Source organism: Trachurus trachurus, assembly GCF_905171665.1.
Source record: "Trachurus trachurus genome assembly, chromosome: 6".
NCBI lineage: Eukaryota > Metazoa > Chordata > Actinopteri > Carangiformes > Carangidae > Trachurus > Trachurus trachurus.
The window spans coordinates 25,842,734-25,861,157 of NC_139897.1; the positions used below are offsets into that span (position 1 = coordinate 25,842,734).

Genomic DNA, 18,424 nt, shown 5'->3' on the forward strand with positions numbered 1-18,424 from the left:
TTTATGTGGCTGTAGAGCTGAACCAATGAGGTTAATGCATGAAATATATTAACTGTGCCACAATCAATCAATCAATTAATCAATCAAACAGAGCCACATCAAAACCCACTGATTCTGTCCTAATGCACAGGTTCTGCAAAAACACAGGAGAGTCTGCAGCCAAGTGGGTCACAGCCCAGACAGATGTTTACCTACCAGCATTAATGCTTTATCTAAACATAAATTACTGTAGTTCAACACCCACCTGAATGCATGTGATACTGTAAAATCAAAAACACAAATAACTTTTACTGTTTTTCATTAAATTCACTTTGCTCTTGCAGAAACTCTTTGCAATTAGTTATCATGAAGTGTTGAGGACGATTCCAGTTACAGAAACTGAAATAGTAGTAAGAATATATACACAACGTGAAGTGAGGAATGCCATTACATATAAATCTAAAACCTGCATTGAATGTTTAGTTTTCCTATTTCAATAACGAAGTTTGAGTTGACTTTGGTTCAATGAGGACAAAAGAGCCGGCACGAGAGTTTATTCAGCTCACTTAAACATTAGCGATCCTGTTACACCAGCACCAATCAAACAGTACAATGTATCTGCCTGGGTGAACATGGTGGAAGTAAATAAATCACTGGTCGGGCTGAACCTCTGTATAGATGAATACATCCTGGCAGAATCAGGTTAGGATGAAGGACCCTTCATAACTCCCAGTAAAGAATGAGAGTATAGTGAGACAGCACAAGAACTGCAGCGGCGAAGCTGATTTGATGAAGCACAGATGAGACTGAATAGACTGCAGCCTTGAAAAAACATGTTTGAAGACAAATGCAAATGATAAAACTTCAGTTTAGGCCTGAATCTATTGTTTCACTCACTCATTTGTCCCAAAGAAGAGGAAGAGGCTGATGTATAGCAAAACAAAAGATGGCTTCAAGAAACACACACCCTCCTCCTTCCTTCCAGCATTTCAATAAATCATCAACATTAATTTGAAAATGCGAGTAGAGTTATTATTGGAAAACATCTATAATTAACTAATGTCATAATGAAGCTCATTAAACCCTCAGATTCTGCTCAGGAATCTCTTTGATGGATTTACAGGAGCAAATGTTTTGGAGCTTCTTGTAGCGTATAAACGGTAGAAAAGAGCTGATGCTGATCGACAACCTTTCTCAGATGTGTTTTATTCTGATCAAGATGTTTGAATAGAGCTTTATTGAAGAAAAAAAAAATCTATTTCGGGTTTGCATAATCAATATGATTAAACCTTGTTTATCAGACACAACACAACTGAAGTGGAACATGGAGAGATGTGTCTATTTCTTCCATTGATTAGGCATTTATCAAAGCCAACAGTAATTGTGTTGTACATGCGGCTGTATATAGAAGATGTTCCGTGAAACTTTGACTAACTTTATAAATCCAGATGTGGAGGCAATTCATATTTGACTCCTAACAGACACAACACAGCTACTGTATGGATACTTGAACACCAGAGATGATTGGGTGTGCTCCACTCCAGATATTCCAATTTTTTACCCAATTTCTTCACAACAATAAAATCCATTTAAAATTTTAAGATGACGTCAATAACCTACCAGGGTCACCAGAGGTCAGACACTAATGAAATATTAAAACTTTCATGCTTCAGTCATAACATCCATCTGTGATTTAAACATCTGCACCACTATAAAACATGTTCTGACTTTCTAATGCTCACTGTCAATAACCTGTTGCCTTAAGCAATATAAACACTGTAACAGATGCTACAGGAAAAAGCTGCCCATGTATTTTTGAATAGATATGGTTTTGGGCTGCAGTTTTTTACGATAGAAAAAAATGTACAGTCGGGTCCAAAAGTCTAAAAGTGGTCACAGATATTTGGACACTGCTGTGTGTGGAGTAATGCCAGAGGAAATGAGGGCACAAGCAACATGCTAATAGTACATATCCATCCAGAATCTGCATGTTTACCCGTATATCCAGCATCTCCACTGACTCAATTGACCATGAGCATCTGCAGAATCATATTTCTCACTTGGTCAATAAGGGTAAATGGGAGGACAAGTGCTTGTTATATGGCTGCATTTTTCAGTGTTGGGAAACGGGAACCTCCTTGACTGAATTAGCCACACACACACACACACACACACACACACACACACACACACACACACACACACACACACACACACACACACACACACACACACACACACACACACACACACACACACACACACACACACACACTGGGTATGCACATGCTGACCCCATTTATCAAGGTCCTAATTACAGGCCAACCAGACTGGAGTCAATAGTATTGACTGCTCTTACAGGGGCTGCAGGGTACAGTGTCTTTTAAAGTCTTTATTGTCTTTGTCTTCAAAAGATCCTCAGCTTAAGGAGGCCGAGAGCAGGAACGCTACATGTAATAATGTGATGGATGTCCAAAAGCAAATTGAATCTGTTGACATTTGTCCAATACAGAAACTTCCTGTGCTACTTAATCGGTGCAAAAGCCGAAGAGGAAATCCATCGGTGTGTCTTCACTAAGTACGGGATCGTTGATGTAGATATTACACTACGTCTAAACTTCTATAGCTGCTAAACTAAAATGGTGTCTGACGGCTTAGATGCAGCACTTGTTTGTCTCATACTAAGAGTAGAAGTTGTTCAGCTCAACAGGATGTGAAGTGTCATAGTTTGGATTGGGGCTGCGCAACTAAGCTTATTTTCATCGTCATCGCGATGTTGACATGCACGTTAAACACATCGTAAAGGTCGCCTCAAATGCGATGATTAGTATGTTTTATTTACAGGTGCACCTCATTCTTGTAACACCGCTAGCATGACATATCGTAACAACAACAACAATGGCCGACTCCCGTCAGTTCCCTCAGATCCGGCGCCTGAAACGCGTCCACGTGGCATCGATCGTCATATTTGTTCTGGCTTGACTTCTTGTGTTCAGTCGACTTACAATGTTTGGAGTTTGTTTGCAGCGTGCAAGCTTTCCGCTCTTCTTCTTCTTCTTCTGTTTGTGGTGTATTTGTGTGGCAGTGTTACAGCGCCACCACAGGCCTGGTGTGTGTACTACAGCGTTTTCAGAAAGACACAGGAACTGTATGGTTAATATGCGCACCTGAATATTTGCTTATTCATTGCAAGTCATATCGTCATTGCAGTATTGAACAGTGTTTGAATAGTTCAGGCCGAGTTTGGATACTCTGTCACATGCACCGTGGCACTGCTGTGGATGTGGATTTGTTTTAGCGTGTTCGTGCTTTGCTTCTTTGATTGTCCAGAACTTGGTGCTGCTGGACATCGATACCACTGCTGCAGTTAAATCCTCCAAGTTGGTGAAGCAGCCGTTAAGTTGTAACCTCCATGGATGCGTGCCAGTCGTGCTGAGATGGCTGCTGCTGACCGACTCAGTGCTGGATGAGCGGTTGGTACACTGGGATCAGCATCACAGAGATGTGGTTGGAGGTGGGGGGGTGGTACACACCGGGGAGACATGTGTGAACAAGAGCCAGCGTTGCCTCTCACTCTCTCTCCTTGCAAAGTCCACAGGCTGAAGATGTAGGAAACATTCAAAGAACGTCAAGTTCTTGCACCATTACTGTATGTTTAGCTTCACCACATGGAGCTGCGCTTATGTCAAGGTGAAACTCGTGAGTGTGGACCCCAGACCTCTTGGCACTTTTCTGCTTCCTCACTCAAAATTTAAAGGGATAGCTCAACATTTTGGCAAATTGGCCCATTGCCATAATCCCTATAGTCATAGCAGTAGGTTCGTTACCTTTAATTGTTGGTGCAAGCTATCTTTAGAACGGCGGAGCAGAGCCGCGAGCTGCTCAGAGCTACGCTACAGAAGCTAATGGGATTTCTTGGTTTCCCTCATTAAACTCATCAAATACACAATCCAACAACTCCAAAACCTGCACATTCACCACGCTATGAGATAACAACGGAACGTTATGAGACAGAGTTGTTTTAGAGGTAAATTCATGCAAAAGACGCCAGGTGAAGGCAGAGAGCCTCCGTTCTCACTCGTAACAAGTCACAAGTCATGTACTGTAGTTAACTATCAGAATTACTCCGGAGCTTTTTAATTAAGGCAAAAACTTTCTTGACTGAGTTCAGACACAACACAGCACTTCATAATTGTTTTCCTACGACTGTAGGACAATGCAAGAGCAACAGAGATGATAAAAAGCAATGGGGATGCAGAGAACCAGCAAACAGAAGGATTATTCTATGTATTGCGCTTCATGCTAAGGGAACAGCAGAGTTGCATATGGATTCTAGGGGAGGACTTTAATTCAGCTTTCAGTAATTAATGGTGTGTGGAACAGTGAGACGCTATAGAAACTCGAGGTTGGAGTTAATTAAAACTCACAATAGCGATGTGCCAATTTTATAACTGTAAACACTAATCAACTTGCTTAATTACACTTTATTAGGAGACTATACATGACTGACTTCATAATCTACACCTTATAGGTTCAACCTCGTTTATTCTGATATAAGCATGTAGCTCAGGGCTATGTGTACATTAATTTAAAGTCCAGTGCATATGGTCAGGGATGGCTAGAGGCTCGTCCTCTCCCAGTAGCCATAATTAATGCACACACACACACACGCACACACACACTGGAGGACAGGACCGGACCTGTAATCCCAAGGGAGGTAGCCTAGTTCTGCTGCGGCCGGTGAGAGAGAGGCGGCATCATGTATACACTTCTCTAGACCTCCCTCACTGATGTAAATGCGAGGACATAAACACACACATAAATCTGGTGAAAGAGACACACACAGCTAATGTTAACGCTTGCACAGCTACATATGGTGAGTGCCACAGACGTTTGGGTTTGAAATGACGAAATGCAAAAGAGTAAAAAAGTAAAAAGTAAACACTGTATCAGAAAAACAAACCATGTTTTTCATTTAGCATTTGCTTCACCATCCACTGCATGTGGCGTCCAATAGGTTCAGTAGCAACATATTTACACCTTGCAAAATACATTAATTAGCAATACTTATCCATGATTATGTCTGCTTCAGAACATACTGGCTTCTGCAAATTAGTTGTAAATGAATGTAATTTATTGGAGACCAGTTGTGAATATGTTTGTGTGTGTGTGTGCACGTACCACAATGAATTGGACAAATGTTACCTGCTGCACTTTATAAATTGGCTCCATTACAAATTCTTGCTGTGGTAAAGAACAATTAAACTGAGCAGAGGAAAACACATCACTCACACATCACTTTGATCCACATAATCAAAGGCTGTTTATTAGATAAATCATGTTATACTATCTGTCTGTACGTTATTCGGTACACGCAGCTTTTTGTTGTACCAAAAGGTGAATCTGTGATAGCTGTGTGTTTTCTTTGCTCTGTCAGATAAAAGTTTTTCAGAGTTGCTGAAGATCAACAGACGACATCCTGGGCTGGGGGATTCGTTTGCATTGTCAGTTCCAGTCTCTCTGCTGAATAAATCGATGATTAATAAAGGATTATATATAGAGAGTGGACCCGTCAGAGTCTGACGCACGACACGGAGCAGCTATAGATCACAAGTTTGATGCCACAGAGGAGGTTCTAACCCATTTACACTGACCTTATTTAGCTGAGATGCTGTTAGAGTGTGATAGGTGTTAAAACTGTTTGTGAAGCAGCACCATTAGAGTGTGTTTGTGTATATACTGAATGTGTGTGTGTGTCAATAGGTGGCCGAGTCATACCGCTGGGTTTTAGACTACGGTGGTTTTACCTGGTTTTGTGCTGACTCAGCTAAAGATCTGTCTGGTTTTGAACATAGCCTAATTATGGGATGAGGAGCAGCTGTGTTTGTCTGTGTACATTTCAAACCTCCTGACACCGGGGGGTTGGGGCATCTTACTCTTTGTAAGATGCTGAATCTTGTCTAGTCCTTCACAGTTTCTGGGTTTAGGAGCAGATGAAGTAATGAAGGGTCGTAAATACTGTATAATATAATGTTAAAGTGCAGCCAATCCAACTTCAGTTTTATATTGTAAAGGTAAAGCTGATAAAAAAGAAAAAAAGAAAAAAAAACTATAGATCATTTGTAGTAGATGTTAAAATCAGCAGGTAGTTATAAAAGCGAGGAAACTTTGGCAAGTCAACAGAATTGGAAGAATAGTTCATTCTTCTGTTATTCTGACTTTGTGCTTAAGACTGGTCTCTCTTCCTACTAAATCACGACATATTAATCTGTAATTTGCTGTGTTTGTTGTACCTTATTGATTGTCTAGCGTCTTAGCTTGCTAACATTTGGTAGTTTCCTCTAAACTTCTTAGGTGTTCAGTTTTTAACCAAAGTAAAAGTCAGGTATTCAGAAAACGATACCGTCTGAAAACTATGAAAGCTCGTACAAAACCTGTAAATCTTTGTGGACATATTTTATAAAACGAGGTATAAAAGAAGCTCAGGAAGGACATTGAAAGAGTCACTGTGATTGAAATAAAGTCGGTATAAAGAAATTAACAGCCAGAAGCCCACAGTTAATACAAACATGTGCTGGGGCCAGAATCGTATTCACAAGGACACGTATAACTGCTATCACTCCTCCGCCCAAACAGTGCCACAAACACATCACAAGACCACTGGCCTCATTTCTTTATGCAAATGAAATCTGCAAAATTTCACCAAACCTCGTGTCCTTGGCATCGACTCACTCGTCTACCTAAGTTGAGCATCTGTTCTTTGACAAGGTCTCATTTTGTTCATTGTGCATTTTGGAATGAAAGGATTAGACACAAGGGAACGAGTCTTTTCCAAGGCTGAATAATCTACTGTACTGTTTAGAAGTACAAACAAACAAATGTGCGGCAACCAAAGGAGGAAGTACTTTAGCTCCTCAGAGGGAATAAAGAATCCTGATGTTGATGAGGAGAAACTCAGCAGGAGCTCCGAAGAAAGTACAGGTAAGAAGAAAATACTGGTTCATTCTGGGTGTGATTTCCAAACATTTGCTGGGATTTCTGCAGAGCATATTAAATGTGAAGTCACGACTACTGAGCATTAAAATATTGCCTTGTATGCAACAGAGTGGGAGACACTGGTGTCCAGATAGTCAGACACAGTCATGGAGACGTCAGACCAGATTTCATCAGCTTAAATTCACCAGTGTGCACGGAGAAGCAGGTGGGACACCAAACAGCATGGGGAGGGGTTGTATTTATAAAGTCTGGGAGCTGGCATAAGCTGTAAAAAAAAAAAAGAAAAAAAAAAAGCACTGATTACATACAACATGACTGTCTATAGCCTGTTCTGCAAGATGGACACTGATTGAGTTTGTAGCCAATATAGCCTCCAATAGAAAGTGTGTGGATCTTACATTAACTGCCTGAACACAAAAAGCCGTTTAACCACCCAGCTAATGGAAAGAGCTGTTCTTTAAATCAGGAGGCATGAATGAGGATTTCTCCAGTTATTAAGTTTTTATAGAGATGTTTTATACTGTACATTCTTAAATATTTTAAAATCCCTATTTCTTCTTCTATAATCACCTCATTGATGATTCTTTTTTATCTCGGCTTTTAGGGTTTTTTTTAGACTCTTTCAGTGAGAATGTACAGCATTAGTGTTTTTAAGAGGCAGTGTCTATTGTTTGGCAGACCCCAAATCCATACATGTGTAAAAACCTTGGTTGTATGTTTGTCTTGTGAGTTTTTCGCTATACTTTGAATATTACCTCTTGTTTAGCTGTGATTAGAGGTTTATATTTTGGACCAACCCTATATCATCCATGTCCCTGGATACAGACCGACTGACCGACTGACTGACTGATCATAGTTCATAACGTTTCCTTACTGGCTTGTGTACTTTTAAATCAATTGGCACAATTGTTTTTTACTGTTCAGCCTGCAGAGACCACCTCTCCATTAACCTGTGCATTGCGAAAACCAGGTGCTCCAGGTTCTCTTCACCTTTTTCCATTGTATTTCATCCCTGCCTTAAACAGATCACATGCTATGACACTGCAAAGCTTCAAAAGAAACATATAGCCAGAGCCGTGGCTGACGACAGCATCCATCATGGACACAGAAAGTAACAAACAGATGAAGGACTGAAACCAGCTGACTCCAGGCAGAATGCTAATAGCCTACAACATGCTTCAGTCATACACCGGGTTTTGACCCATAGTCTTGTTTATTAGACACCTCATTAGCTGTGTTTGCGTGTGGCTGCTTGAGCACAGTCTGAAAGTGATCGGTTATAGTTTCTGAAAATGTTACTTAGGGTGAAATCCTGCACTTATCATGCATAAACTATGAAATCCTGTGAATTCCTTCTCCGCGAAGTAATTGTCGCCGCAGTCACAACCACCGTGTACCATCCTCTGACTTGATAAATGTGCTGTCTCCCCGCTTGGCCTTGTTGTCACTGCTCATAAGCCGGAAAAGATACATTTCTATCCCAAATGGAGCTACACCAGCGTGTAATCCTCACTCAACAAGACAGGCAAACCATGAGGATTTCCCTGGCAGGAGGATCTGAGTTCCTTACTGAGCTACTCAGCGCACCAACGCTTTAGATTTATCCGAGTGAATAATGTAATATAGACAATGTCGCTGTATCTCTGGCAATCCATCCCCTGTCTTCTGTCAGTGTGGATCTGGGTCACTACCCCCAAGTGTTTCCTACTGCTTTCATTAAACATTAACGGTGTCTAAGTATATTTCTATGTCTCTGCCTCTTGAAACCACAGATGAGTTCCACTTGGATGGGAAACGAGATACAAGTCCACTGATATACCCCCTTCCTAACAGGGTTTTACAGGGTTTCTTGCTCTTTTTGATTGTTTGAGCAGATTTTGGCCTGACTGAGCAGAGGACATGGGATTCAGGGAGGTACAGATACTTTTTCCTCTCTGGACCTACGAATGGAAATAGCCTGCAAGAGTCTGTGATGTAAATATGAGTTGTTTCAAACACACTTAAAGAGACAGTGAAGGAATACAAAGAAATGGATGAAAGTTGGTATCTCACCGAGGTCACGTATTGGATGTCTCGGCACAGTTTTGTCTCCCGGGGAAAGTCGGCAAGCTCCAGGAAGTTGTCCACCACCACCTGGCCTATCAAATCATGGCGTGAGAACCGGTCAAAGTCGTACACACTGAAGTGCAGCTTGCGGCCCGACAGTTCAGCGTACGCCACCGGAAAGAGAAACACCTCATCGAACACCGGGTTGAGTGTCTTGCGGTGCACCTTGGTCTGGTGCTTGGTTTTGCGGTCGGGCAGTAGGTAGATCTTGACGTAAGGATCGGAGGTCCCTGAGAAGTCCTTTGCGGGAAGGTCCTGGGCCTTGTGGATCTTCACGATCAGCTGCTCCAGGTCAAAGTCAAACTTCAGGATGAAGTTCAGACGCCCGCAGCTGTCGGAGTGACGCCCGTCTTCAGCGTCCACCGAACGCTGCTTGTAAAGTTCTGGTTTGATTCGGCCCAAACCAGATAGAGACTCCTGGCGCTGGAACTGAGCAGGGTTGAAGTCCGGATTGGACAAGTTCATCTGACGACGGATGGAGTTATGTCTGGAACAGAAGATAAAACACATGAAATTACTCTTGAGTTCTCCTTGCAGCGAGGAAAACGCTAATTTCCTGATGATTACTGTCGGTAAAGCGCTAGATGACCGAGTGTGTCCATCGGTGTTTAACCTGCCAGTACCAAAAGTTGGACAATAGTTTTAGGGATTGATGTTTGCTGACCGTACAGACGAGGTAGGCTCAGTGATCTGTCTCTGGACTCTGTCCCTGGCCAGAGTGTGGACATGGTTTCTCTCCACCTTGGTCTGGGCCTCCAGTGGGATGTCGGGCGACGTGTGGCTGATCTTTAGGGTCGACTCTGGGACCGCCACAGCCGAGGGCAGGCCCGACGGCTCCTTGACACAGCCATCTTCACTGTACTCCCTTTCCTCCCCGTCCACCTGCACAACAGACACCCACACTGACATGACTGTGGATACTATTTTAGAAAAGCTAATTAAGGAAAACAAGAAGGAGCTGAAGCGGAAGATTCACATATTAATTATAGCTGCTGCGCAGCGATGGGTCGGGTCCGGGCTACTTTTGGGCAAATTTAGGCAATTCTGAGCAACAAACAGGAGAATAGGAAGACAAGACAGTTGTCCTTATAATGTCCAATTTGCATCAGTTGAGGATTGAACCCACAACCTCGGGAACCAAAGACCATTGTCTATCGCACTGAGGTAATTGACAAGTGGCAGATCAACAGTGGCTTCACAAATTGAGTAAGCCATTCACTGTCGTGTAGGCAGAAAAAGAAAAATCAGTTTTTGAGGTAAAATAATGATATGTATTTGTCAAACATCTACTATGAGTCTAAGATGTTAGGAGCCTTCGCAGATGGTCCAGTCCAAGCTATTTGAATTTTTAAATTTAGAAGCTTGCTGTGATGCCACCATTAGGACAATTGTCTTGTGTTTTGTGTTGAGGACATTTGACATTTTGATCTGTCATCATCATCACCCTGGCTGGGTCTTGAACTCACAACCTCTGACACCAAGAACCAGCGCTTAACTCAGTGAGCTAATTATCTGAAAGTGAGACATGGTGTGTGTCTTCTCAAATAGACTCAGGGAGTCAGTGTCCGGGCAGCAGTTGTGAACGCAGATTTCTGTTATCTAAACAAAAATCTGTTAATACATAAAATGCATTTAGACAGCAAAATAGCTTTAGGACATCTGACATTTTGATCTGTCATCATCATCATCATCACCCTCGCTGGGTCTCGAACTCACAATCTCTGAAACGAAGAACCAGCTCTTAACTCGCTGAGCTAATTAGCTGGTAGTGAGACCTGCTGTGTAGCTTCATTTATCCACTCAGGTGAGCCAGTGCCCAGGCAGCTGTTGTGATGAAATGGTCAAAATGTCAATAATTCAGTCATCTAAACAAAAATCTGATAATACATAAATTGCATCTTGACAGCATGGAAATGTTGGTGATTTGTTTTTAATGATAAGTGTTTTGCTTCATAAGAGAAAATATGATGTTTAAAAATTCCACTCTCACATTGGCTGCAGTTGTTCCCATGAGAGCAGAATTCAAAATGTTCTCAAAAATTCAGTTTTTGAATTAAAATTCTGATATTTGCTAAACTTCATCAACCATGACTCCAGAATATTGTCATTTTTTTCAGGAAGTTTGAAAATGTATTTAGCAAGAATTTGATGGTATATGTTTACAGTACTGTTTACAGTCAAACGTTTTCATGCACTGTAGGCTCAATTTTTGCTTAATCAAAAATCCGAGAAACAAGTTTTGTGGAGGACAGTCTGGAGATGCTCTGTAGCAAGTTTGGTGTCAATTGAGCAAAAATTGTGGGAGGAGATACATTTTAAAAGTTTTACAGTTATTGAAAAAAACAGAGTGATGGACTTCATAATTTGTAATAAGTTTAAGTGGACAAAAGTTTCAGCAGTATTGAGGCTACATTGTGGTGAAGTTTCAACACTGTAGCATCTACCGTTGGTTTGGTAGGAATTTTTAAAGTTTTTAAATTTAAACGCTTATTGTGCCCCCCCTAGGAGGGGGGGGCACATGTCCTTGGAGTTGAGTGAATCTGGCATGGGACTGAACCTTTGTGCAAAGTTTGGTGAGTTTTCGCCCATGGGAAGTATGACTTCCTTGGAAGAAGAAAGAAAGAAAGAAAGAAGAAGAAGAAGAATTCCTAGGAATACAATAGTGTCCTGTCAGCTGCGCTGCCCGGACCCTAATGAGTAGCTGTTTTGTTAAGATAGTTTGGGTAGATGAGGAATACTTTTCCTTTCTATGACCTACTCTCTGGTCGCCATATTTGAACCACACTATGGCTAAACATAAAACTAGTCTATTAATCTGAGCAGACATGGATTGGTCAGCTGCTTCATCAGACTGGTGGTACGATTGCAGATAATACTGTTTCTGTCTCTTGCAGTCATGTTAACCGCAATGGTGTCATGGTACCCCTAGCTTTGGGGTTTAATGGCAGTTGTCATCTGCACTCCAGGGTTTGAATACATAACGCACTCAACTTTATTTTATCATTTTATATTGAAGAGATCTAAAATGTACTCATATATGATACATTGTGTGCTTCAGGCTTGTTCCCGTGGTGCTGCAGCCACATTTTTGAGACGTGCATCGCCTGTGAATGTCCTCCTTTTTACATCACAGGAGTTACTGGGAAAAACACCTTTGTAGCTGTAGTATTGATGTTCATGGACTAATGTTTTTTTGGGGGGGTCAGTTTTCTAGATCTTGAATCTGGCTAAAATATCTGGATAATGGCAAATGACGATTGTTAAAATTACCTCCAATGACCCATAGTGTGATCAGATTTCAATCTCAAATCAAGCACAACAAACAAGCATCATTTATTTAAAAAGAAATCAAGCTAGTACATGTAGCTTCATGTAATTTAAACTCTCTGGCTCACCAGATGTAAATGGTGTCCAAAGAAGTCAAGGTTTGTAGAGCACTAACAGCAAAAACACAATACCATTAAGATTACAGTAGACTACATTACATTGGTGTGTAATATGGATCTGGGACACAGCCTCCGCCTACAGTGCAAAGAGACCTCAGGCTAAGTTTCATGCGGGGAAGGTAAACTTCATTAAAATGGCTCTAACAGAATACACAATATTATTTTAACAGGAGACTACACTCGATAGTAAACGCACTCAAAAACTGGAACAACCCCAGGTTAAATGTGGGCTGTGATAACATTTGGCTGCATCTTTCTGCAATAATGCATCAATATTGTGTAAAATACAGTTCTACAAAGAGAATGAATGAAACAATATTAAATTAAACATAAATGTAATGTTGCCCACTGTACCAGCAGTTTTGATTGAGAGTCTCTCTTCCTCTTTACCTCTGTGAGCACGGGCTGTTGGTCTCCTCCCAGGAAGTGCGCCCCCTTGAGGACGTCCGGGAGGAAACGGCCACTCAGCGGCACCCAGCACAGCTTCCATGAGACAAAGAGGGAGACGCTGAAGAGAGCCAGACCACAGGTGGTCACCAGCAGGGACAACAGACTCACCGATACATCTAGAGATGGATGGAGACAGAGAGACAGAGACTCAGTGAACATTGAGCACAGCTATGCCAGTGCAAAAAAAATGCTGGCAAAGACAAACGTGTCTCTCCAGGGAGGGACAGACTGTGTTTGTTCACAATGAGAAATGAGAAGAAAAAAGGAATAAAAATGTCTCACTGTAGGCAAAAGTTAACGAAAAAAAATTAATTACTCCCCTGGATTATACAGCTGTATCAACAATTAGAGACAGGATCTCATTACCTCCATGATGAGGCAACGAGATGCAACACAGCAGCAGTGAAACTCCACACAGCATCTCGGAGTACACAGTAATCAAGTACACAGTAATCAACGGAGAGAGAGAGAGAGAGAGTGATTTGGCTTTTTAGGAACTTGTGTTTGCCGGGAGTTTGTCAGAAACCTTTTTGTATGTTAATTGTTGTTTTCTTTTTCTGAAAAAGATAAGTAATTTTCTCTTTTTTTTCCATCTCCAGCTTTGCAAAACATCTCAAAGACAGTAAAGAAAAGGGGGAAACAAAACAAATCACCTCATACATCAATATGTGTTATTGGGTTGGTGACAGTGTCTGATCAAAACTTAAAAAACTAACAGTTTAAAATTCATTTGGAGACATTTTAAATAGCCTCTCTCCCTGTGTTTACTTCCCTGTTGTTTTCCATGCATACAGTAGACTTCTGAAAATAGATGGATTATGCTTGAATGCACGAGTCTAGTCCAAAACCTCAATCATGCGTGAATTGCGTGACTGAATTTTTGGACAGAACAACCAAAACCAAGTGCCTCTGGTTCCTCGTTGTGGCCACTGGAGAGAGTTTATGGTTTCTATTTTCTCTACTGCAGGTTCATTTAAAGCCAAACCAACCAGTAAATTTATATGGAAATGGAGCGAAGGGTAAAGGGGTCACACACAGTGACAATCCCACAAATAGTTTTAGCAACTTTACAGTTTTATCTGATTCTCAACCAACCTACCTCACTATTAAACAGATCTGAAAACCAACTAGAGACAGCCATTAGACTAAATGTGGCCAATTTTGCTCTGTCTTTGTTAGATGTGATACAAGACAACATAGTTGATCTTCATTTTATGTAAAACCAAAATAAAGATTGTAGTTTAATGCACATTTTATAATGTGACTCCTCAATTTCTCCCATTAGACTTTGATTATTCTAATGTGATATCGGTAATTCTCAGTATTTTGATATTTCCTTTCTAATAAAATGTCTAAAAATTCAAAAGTATAATCATGTTATTGGGCTCTAAATCCAATATTACATAATTTGAAACATCTACATAGTATAATGAAGTTGAACCTCCTAGATGCTGAAGTGTCAGAGAGACGGGCCTGTGCTCCACTGACTGAGGCCTTGTCCATACGAGCCCGGGTATTTTTGAAACCGGAGTTTTGCTCCGCGTCCATACGAGTGGTGTAATAAAAACACTGCGTACACACGCAACCGTGGAATCCGCTGCCAAGTGACGCAATGCACGTGTGGAAGGCTGTTTTAACCAATCAAAATACAGTGTAAACCGCTTATGGATCAAAAGGCTTGGGACGGAATCATTTCTATACAAATGCTGTTTAAATAATTCGTTATCAAGAAATCCGCTTATAGTGTTCATTTTTGGTCATTTTATGGATGAAAACATGCGCAAAAACAATTTAAAACTACGTGTAGCCTATTTATTTTATTTTCGGCGGTGTCCCTTTGACGTGCACTGCTGCAGCAGCCTGCACATGCTGCTGCGCTGTGTTGTTGTGCTGTGTGTTGTTGTGTGCTGTGTTGTTGTGCTGTGTGCATCACCTGGCTGCTGAGCCACATGACTGTCGGTGCGGCTCAACTCATCACTGGCTGTTGTGTGTCAAAACATGGATGAATGAAACATATCCACTTTATATCGACCGCGGACGTCACGTATACATTTTCGGCTTTTGGCTCGTTCCGTTCATCTCCGCATAGGCTCCCCCCCCCGTCGTACCCGGTCTGACAGTGACATACTGTAGGCTATTGCCTGTTCATTCATGAAAATCATCCCGAAAAACTCTCAATCAAACAAGGTGGGGAATAAGAAACTGCGGCGCTACTGTAGTAGTTCTGTAATTTAAAAACACACCGGCAGCCCCCGCTGATCTGTAGCGTCACTTTTTACTGTAAATGATGCTGTGTGGAAAACCAGCTGTGGTCTGTGATTGAGGGTGAGTTTGGAGCTGACAAGAGGATCGCCCTGACGACCGTTTCGTTATATTTTTCACATCGAAAAACTATACAAATAGGCCTAGCATTTAGATGATGTAAAAAAAAAAAGAAAAGTGAAATAATACAAATCCACTTTGTCACCTCCATTTTTGCGAGCTCACGTGAACTTCTGCAAACAACCTCTGCGGGCTGGCAGTGTTTACTTCAGCACGTGTGCAGCTATGACGTAAACGAGTAAAACAATCACGGTTGCAGTGTCCACACGCACCCGGTGAAACCAACCCCGGCCGAAAACCCCACCCTGGACTCCGGTTTCAAAAAACCACGGTTTCAGGTTTCCAAAAGCACGGTTGCATGTGGACAGGACATACAACCGGGAACATATGTTCACGGTTTCAAAAATACCCGGGCTCGTGTGGACTAGGCCTGAGTGCAGGGTAGAAATGTGATCTGAGCCTCTTGGACCGTGGCTGATCGTTGGTGCCAGACGGGCTGGTTCAAGTGTTTCTGAATCTGCAGATCTCCTGAGATTTTCACACACAACAAACCAGAGTTTTTACTCACAACGGTGTGAAAGAAAAAAAATAGAAACCACTCAGAGCAGATGGAAACACCTTGTTGATGAGAGAGGTCAGAGGAGATTACACGGCCAGGTTGGTGCCGAGGGAAAGGTGACGGCACCTCAGGTAACCACTCTTTGCAACAGAAAAGTTTAATTCCTCTCTTGTCGGCCCAAACACAGAAATCTGAGGCTGCTGGACACAGACTGGTCAACAGTGGGTAGATAACGACTGCAGGAAAAACAAAACCTGCTCTGATGGATCTAAAAGTGATGAATCCATGGACTCAACCTGCCTTGTGTGTAATGTTTTCTTGGAACAATTTGGGCTGTTCACACCAATTGTTACCGACCATGTGTGTCCATTTGTGGCCACAGTTCGCCTTCTTCTCATAGCTACTTCCAGCATGATTAATACACGATGTTACGAAGCATCCAATCGTCTCAAACTGGTTTAAAGTGGAACTTTCCAGGTCCAGTTGCTTTCTCGCTGTTTTGCTAACCCTCCTCCCGGCCATGTGCATTTGTTTTCAACAAAGCTGGCAAGAAATCAATCCATGGAGCGGTGGATAACGTTATATATCATATATGCGTTAAGATGTGAGTGCATTTGTGTAGTCTTATCTGTCATAAACAAGAGATTACGGGTTGCGGGTCACTGTGCCATCACAACGAGAGCTGGGACACCGGGTCGGAGGCTCTGATCTTAAACCCTTAACCCTTAAAAGGTTGGAAGGCAGAGAGCCTCCATTCTCCCTGTAACATGTTACAAGTCATTTATTTAACCATCACTATTACTCCAAAGCTGTTTAAGGTAAAAAAAAAAAAAAAGTAGCATAATTAAGATAAAAATCCTGCATAGTTCCTCTTTAATGAACCTGACGGTTAAAGTCACCAAAGAACAGAGTCCAGTATTGCACCATTGTGATGTGAACGAACAGGAAATCAGCAGTGTGAACGTGCCACTAACAAACCTGGAGGATTGATGTGATGTGGTCATGTCAACTCATGTCAATTTCAAAGAAAAACAGATTCCCTCTCTCGATAAGATGTATGTATGGCTCTTTATGGTGCTCATCTATCCATAAATCGTCTCCTTTACAGTCCTGTCTCTCTCTCTTTCCTTATGTCTGGATCACGTCTACAGCGTCCATGACCAGACTCGAGTGTTGCAGTAGAGACATTTGAGACCAAAGGACAATAGTGTTGTTGTCCATTAGCAGAGGAGAGAGTTTCTCCCTTTAACTGCTGGCTAATAGCAGGTTGAAGTCACACAGATATTGTCCGTTGATAGTGGATACGTCTTTCACAAACTCAACTAAAAGCCTGGCTCAGACTGTCTGCTGAGGTAAGATGCTTTCAGAGAGGAAAGACTCACAGAGATGACTGTGCTCTCCATTTCCCTTCTCCATCACTACTTTCCTTCTTCTGCTGCTTTCTTTTTCTTTTCTTTTGCTAGTTGTTCTGAATCGGGCCGAGCACAGAGAGAGGATGTCTGAGATTTTAGAGGCTGTCAGACTAAGAACAAAAGTCTCTATCAAACTGAGGCTCTGACATAATGCCCAAGGTGTGTTATTCGCTAAATACAGTGTCTGTAATGGTCCAAAAATGTTTTTTAACAGCTGTTACATGTTATAATTATGTTGCATTTAATTCTAGTTTGAGCTGTGTTTTCATTTAAAAGTGTTTATCTGTGGGCCAAGACAAAGAGAGTCTCTCTTAATGGGACAGTGGAGACTCAGCGCTGAGGCCGGTTTTAGAGGAGCTAATTTATGGACGCCATTAGAGTCCAAGAGAGTTCAAAAGAAAATCACTTTCCGGTCTTTATTATGAAACAGCAGGACAGATAACAGATTTCAGTTGAATGCATGAAAACTTTTCACCCTCATTTCAACTATTTTTCCTTAAACGCTGTATTTTATCAGGATCTATCTGTCCTGTGTCCTCTTAACAGTTGGATTCATCATTTATGGATGCAGACACTGTGCAGCAAGAGTGCGTTATATTGAAGCACAGAGGCCTGCAGCTCGGCAGAAGCATCTCTGTGAAAACAATTGAAATACATTCAGACATCACTGCAACACACACACAGTCACAGACACTTAACTATGGATCACTTTTATCGCTATGACACAAAATGCTTTCTCTCATCTTTCAAAATTCATGAGGAGTTTTCCCGCTCAGACTCAATGACCTCAAAAGCATTTTCACTTTTATTTTGCACGTTTACATAAGATCCTCAAAACTCAAAATTTACATTCAAAAGCAATAAACCGGAGAATAAATGCATGATGTTGACCTCAGTCCAGAACCTGACTTGGCACCGGTTCTTTGCTGGTTTAGAGCCAAGAACCGATTACAACAGAACTAGGGTCAAGGTTACCTGACCAACAGGACCAGCACAAAGATATACACATTATCAATATCTTATTACAGAGTCAGAGTCATTTATTTGCAATTTGCAGTAAAATCCGCATTGGAAAGCGGTTGCGAGAGATACACACTTAAGACATACTCTAGGACTGTGAAACAAACATACCGTAGAGAAATAATAAGACAGTT

At 41.6% G+C, this 18,424-nt stretch overlaps 1 protein-coding gene across 1 annotated transcript in view; it reads right to left on the reverse strand.

The window, feature by feature from the left end:
* Window positions 1-18,424, reverse strand: part of syt9b (synaptotagmin IXb) — a gene marked incomplete at its 3' end in the record, with an annotated part of 47,753 nt that overhangs the window by 10,031 nt on the left and 19,298 nt on the right. Inside the window, exons 2-4 of the mRNA XM_083973835.1 lie at window positions 12,918-13,093; window positions 9,746-9,963; window positions 9,028-9,568 (exon numbers count right to left, since the gene is read on the reverse strand). Coding sequence (XP_083829961.1) covers window positions 9,028-9,568; window positions 9,746-9,963; window positions 12,918-13,093 — 935 coding nt within the window. The remainder of the gene's footprint in view (window positions 1-9,027; window positions 9,569-9,745; window positions 9,964-12,917; window positions 13,094-18,424) is intronic.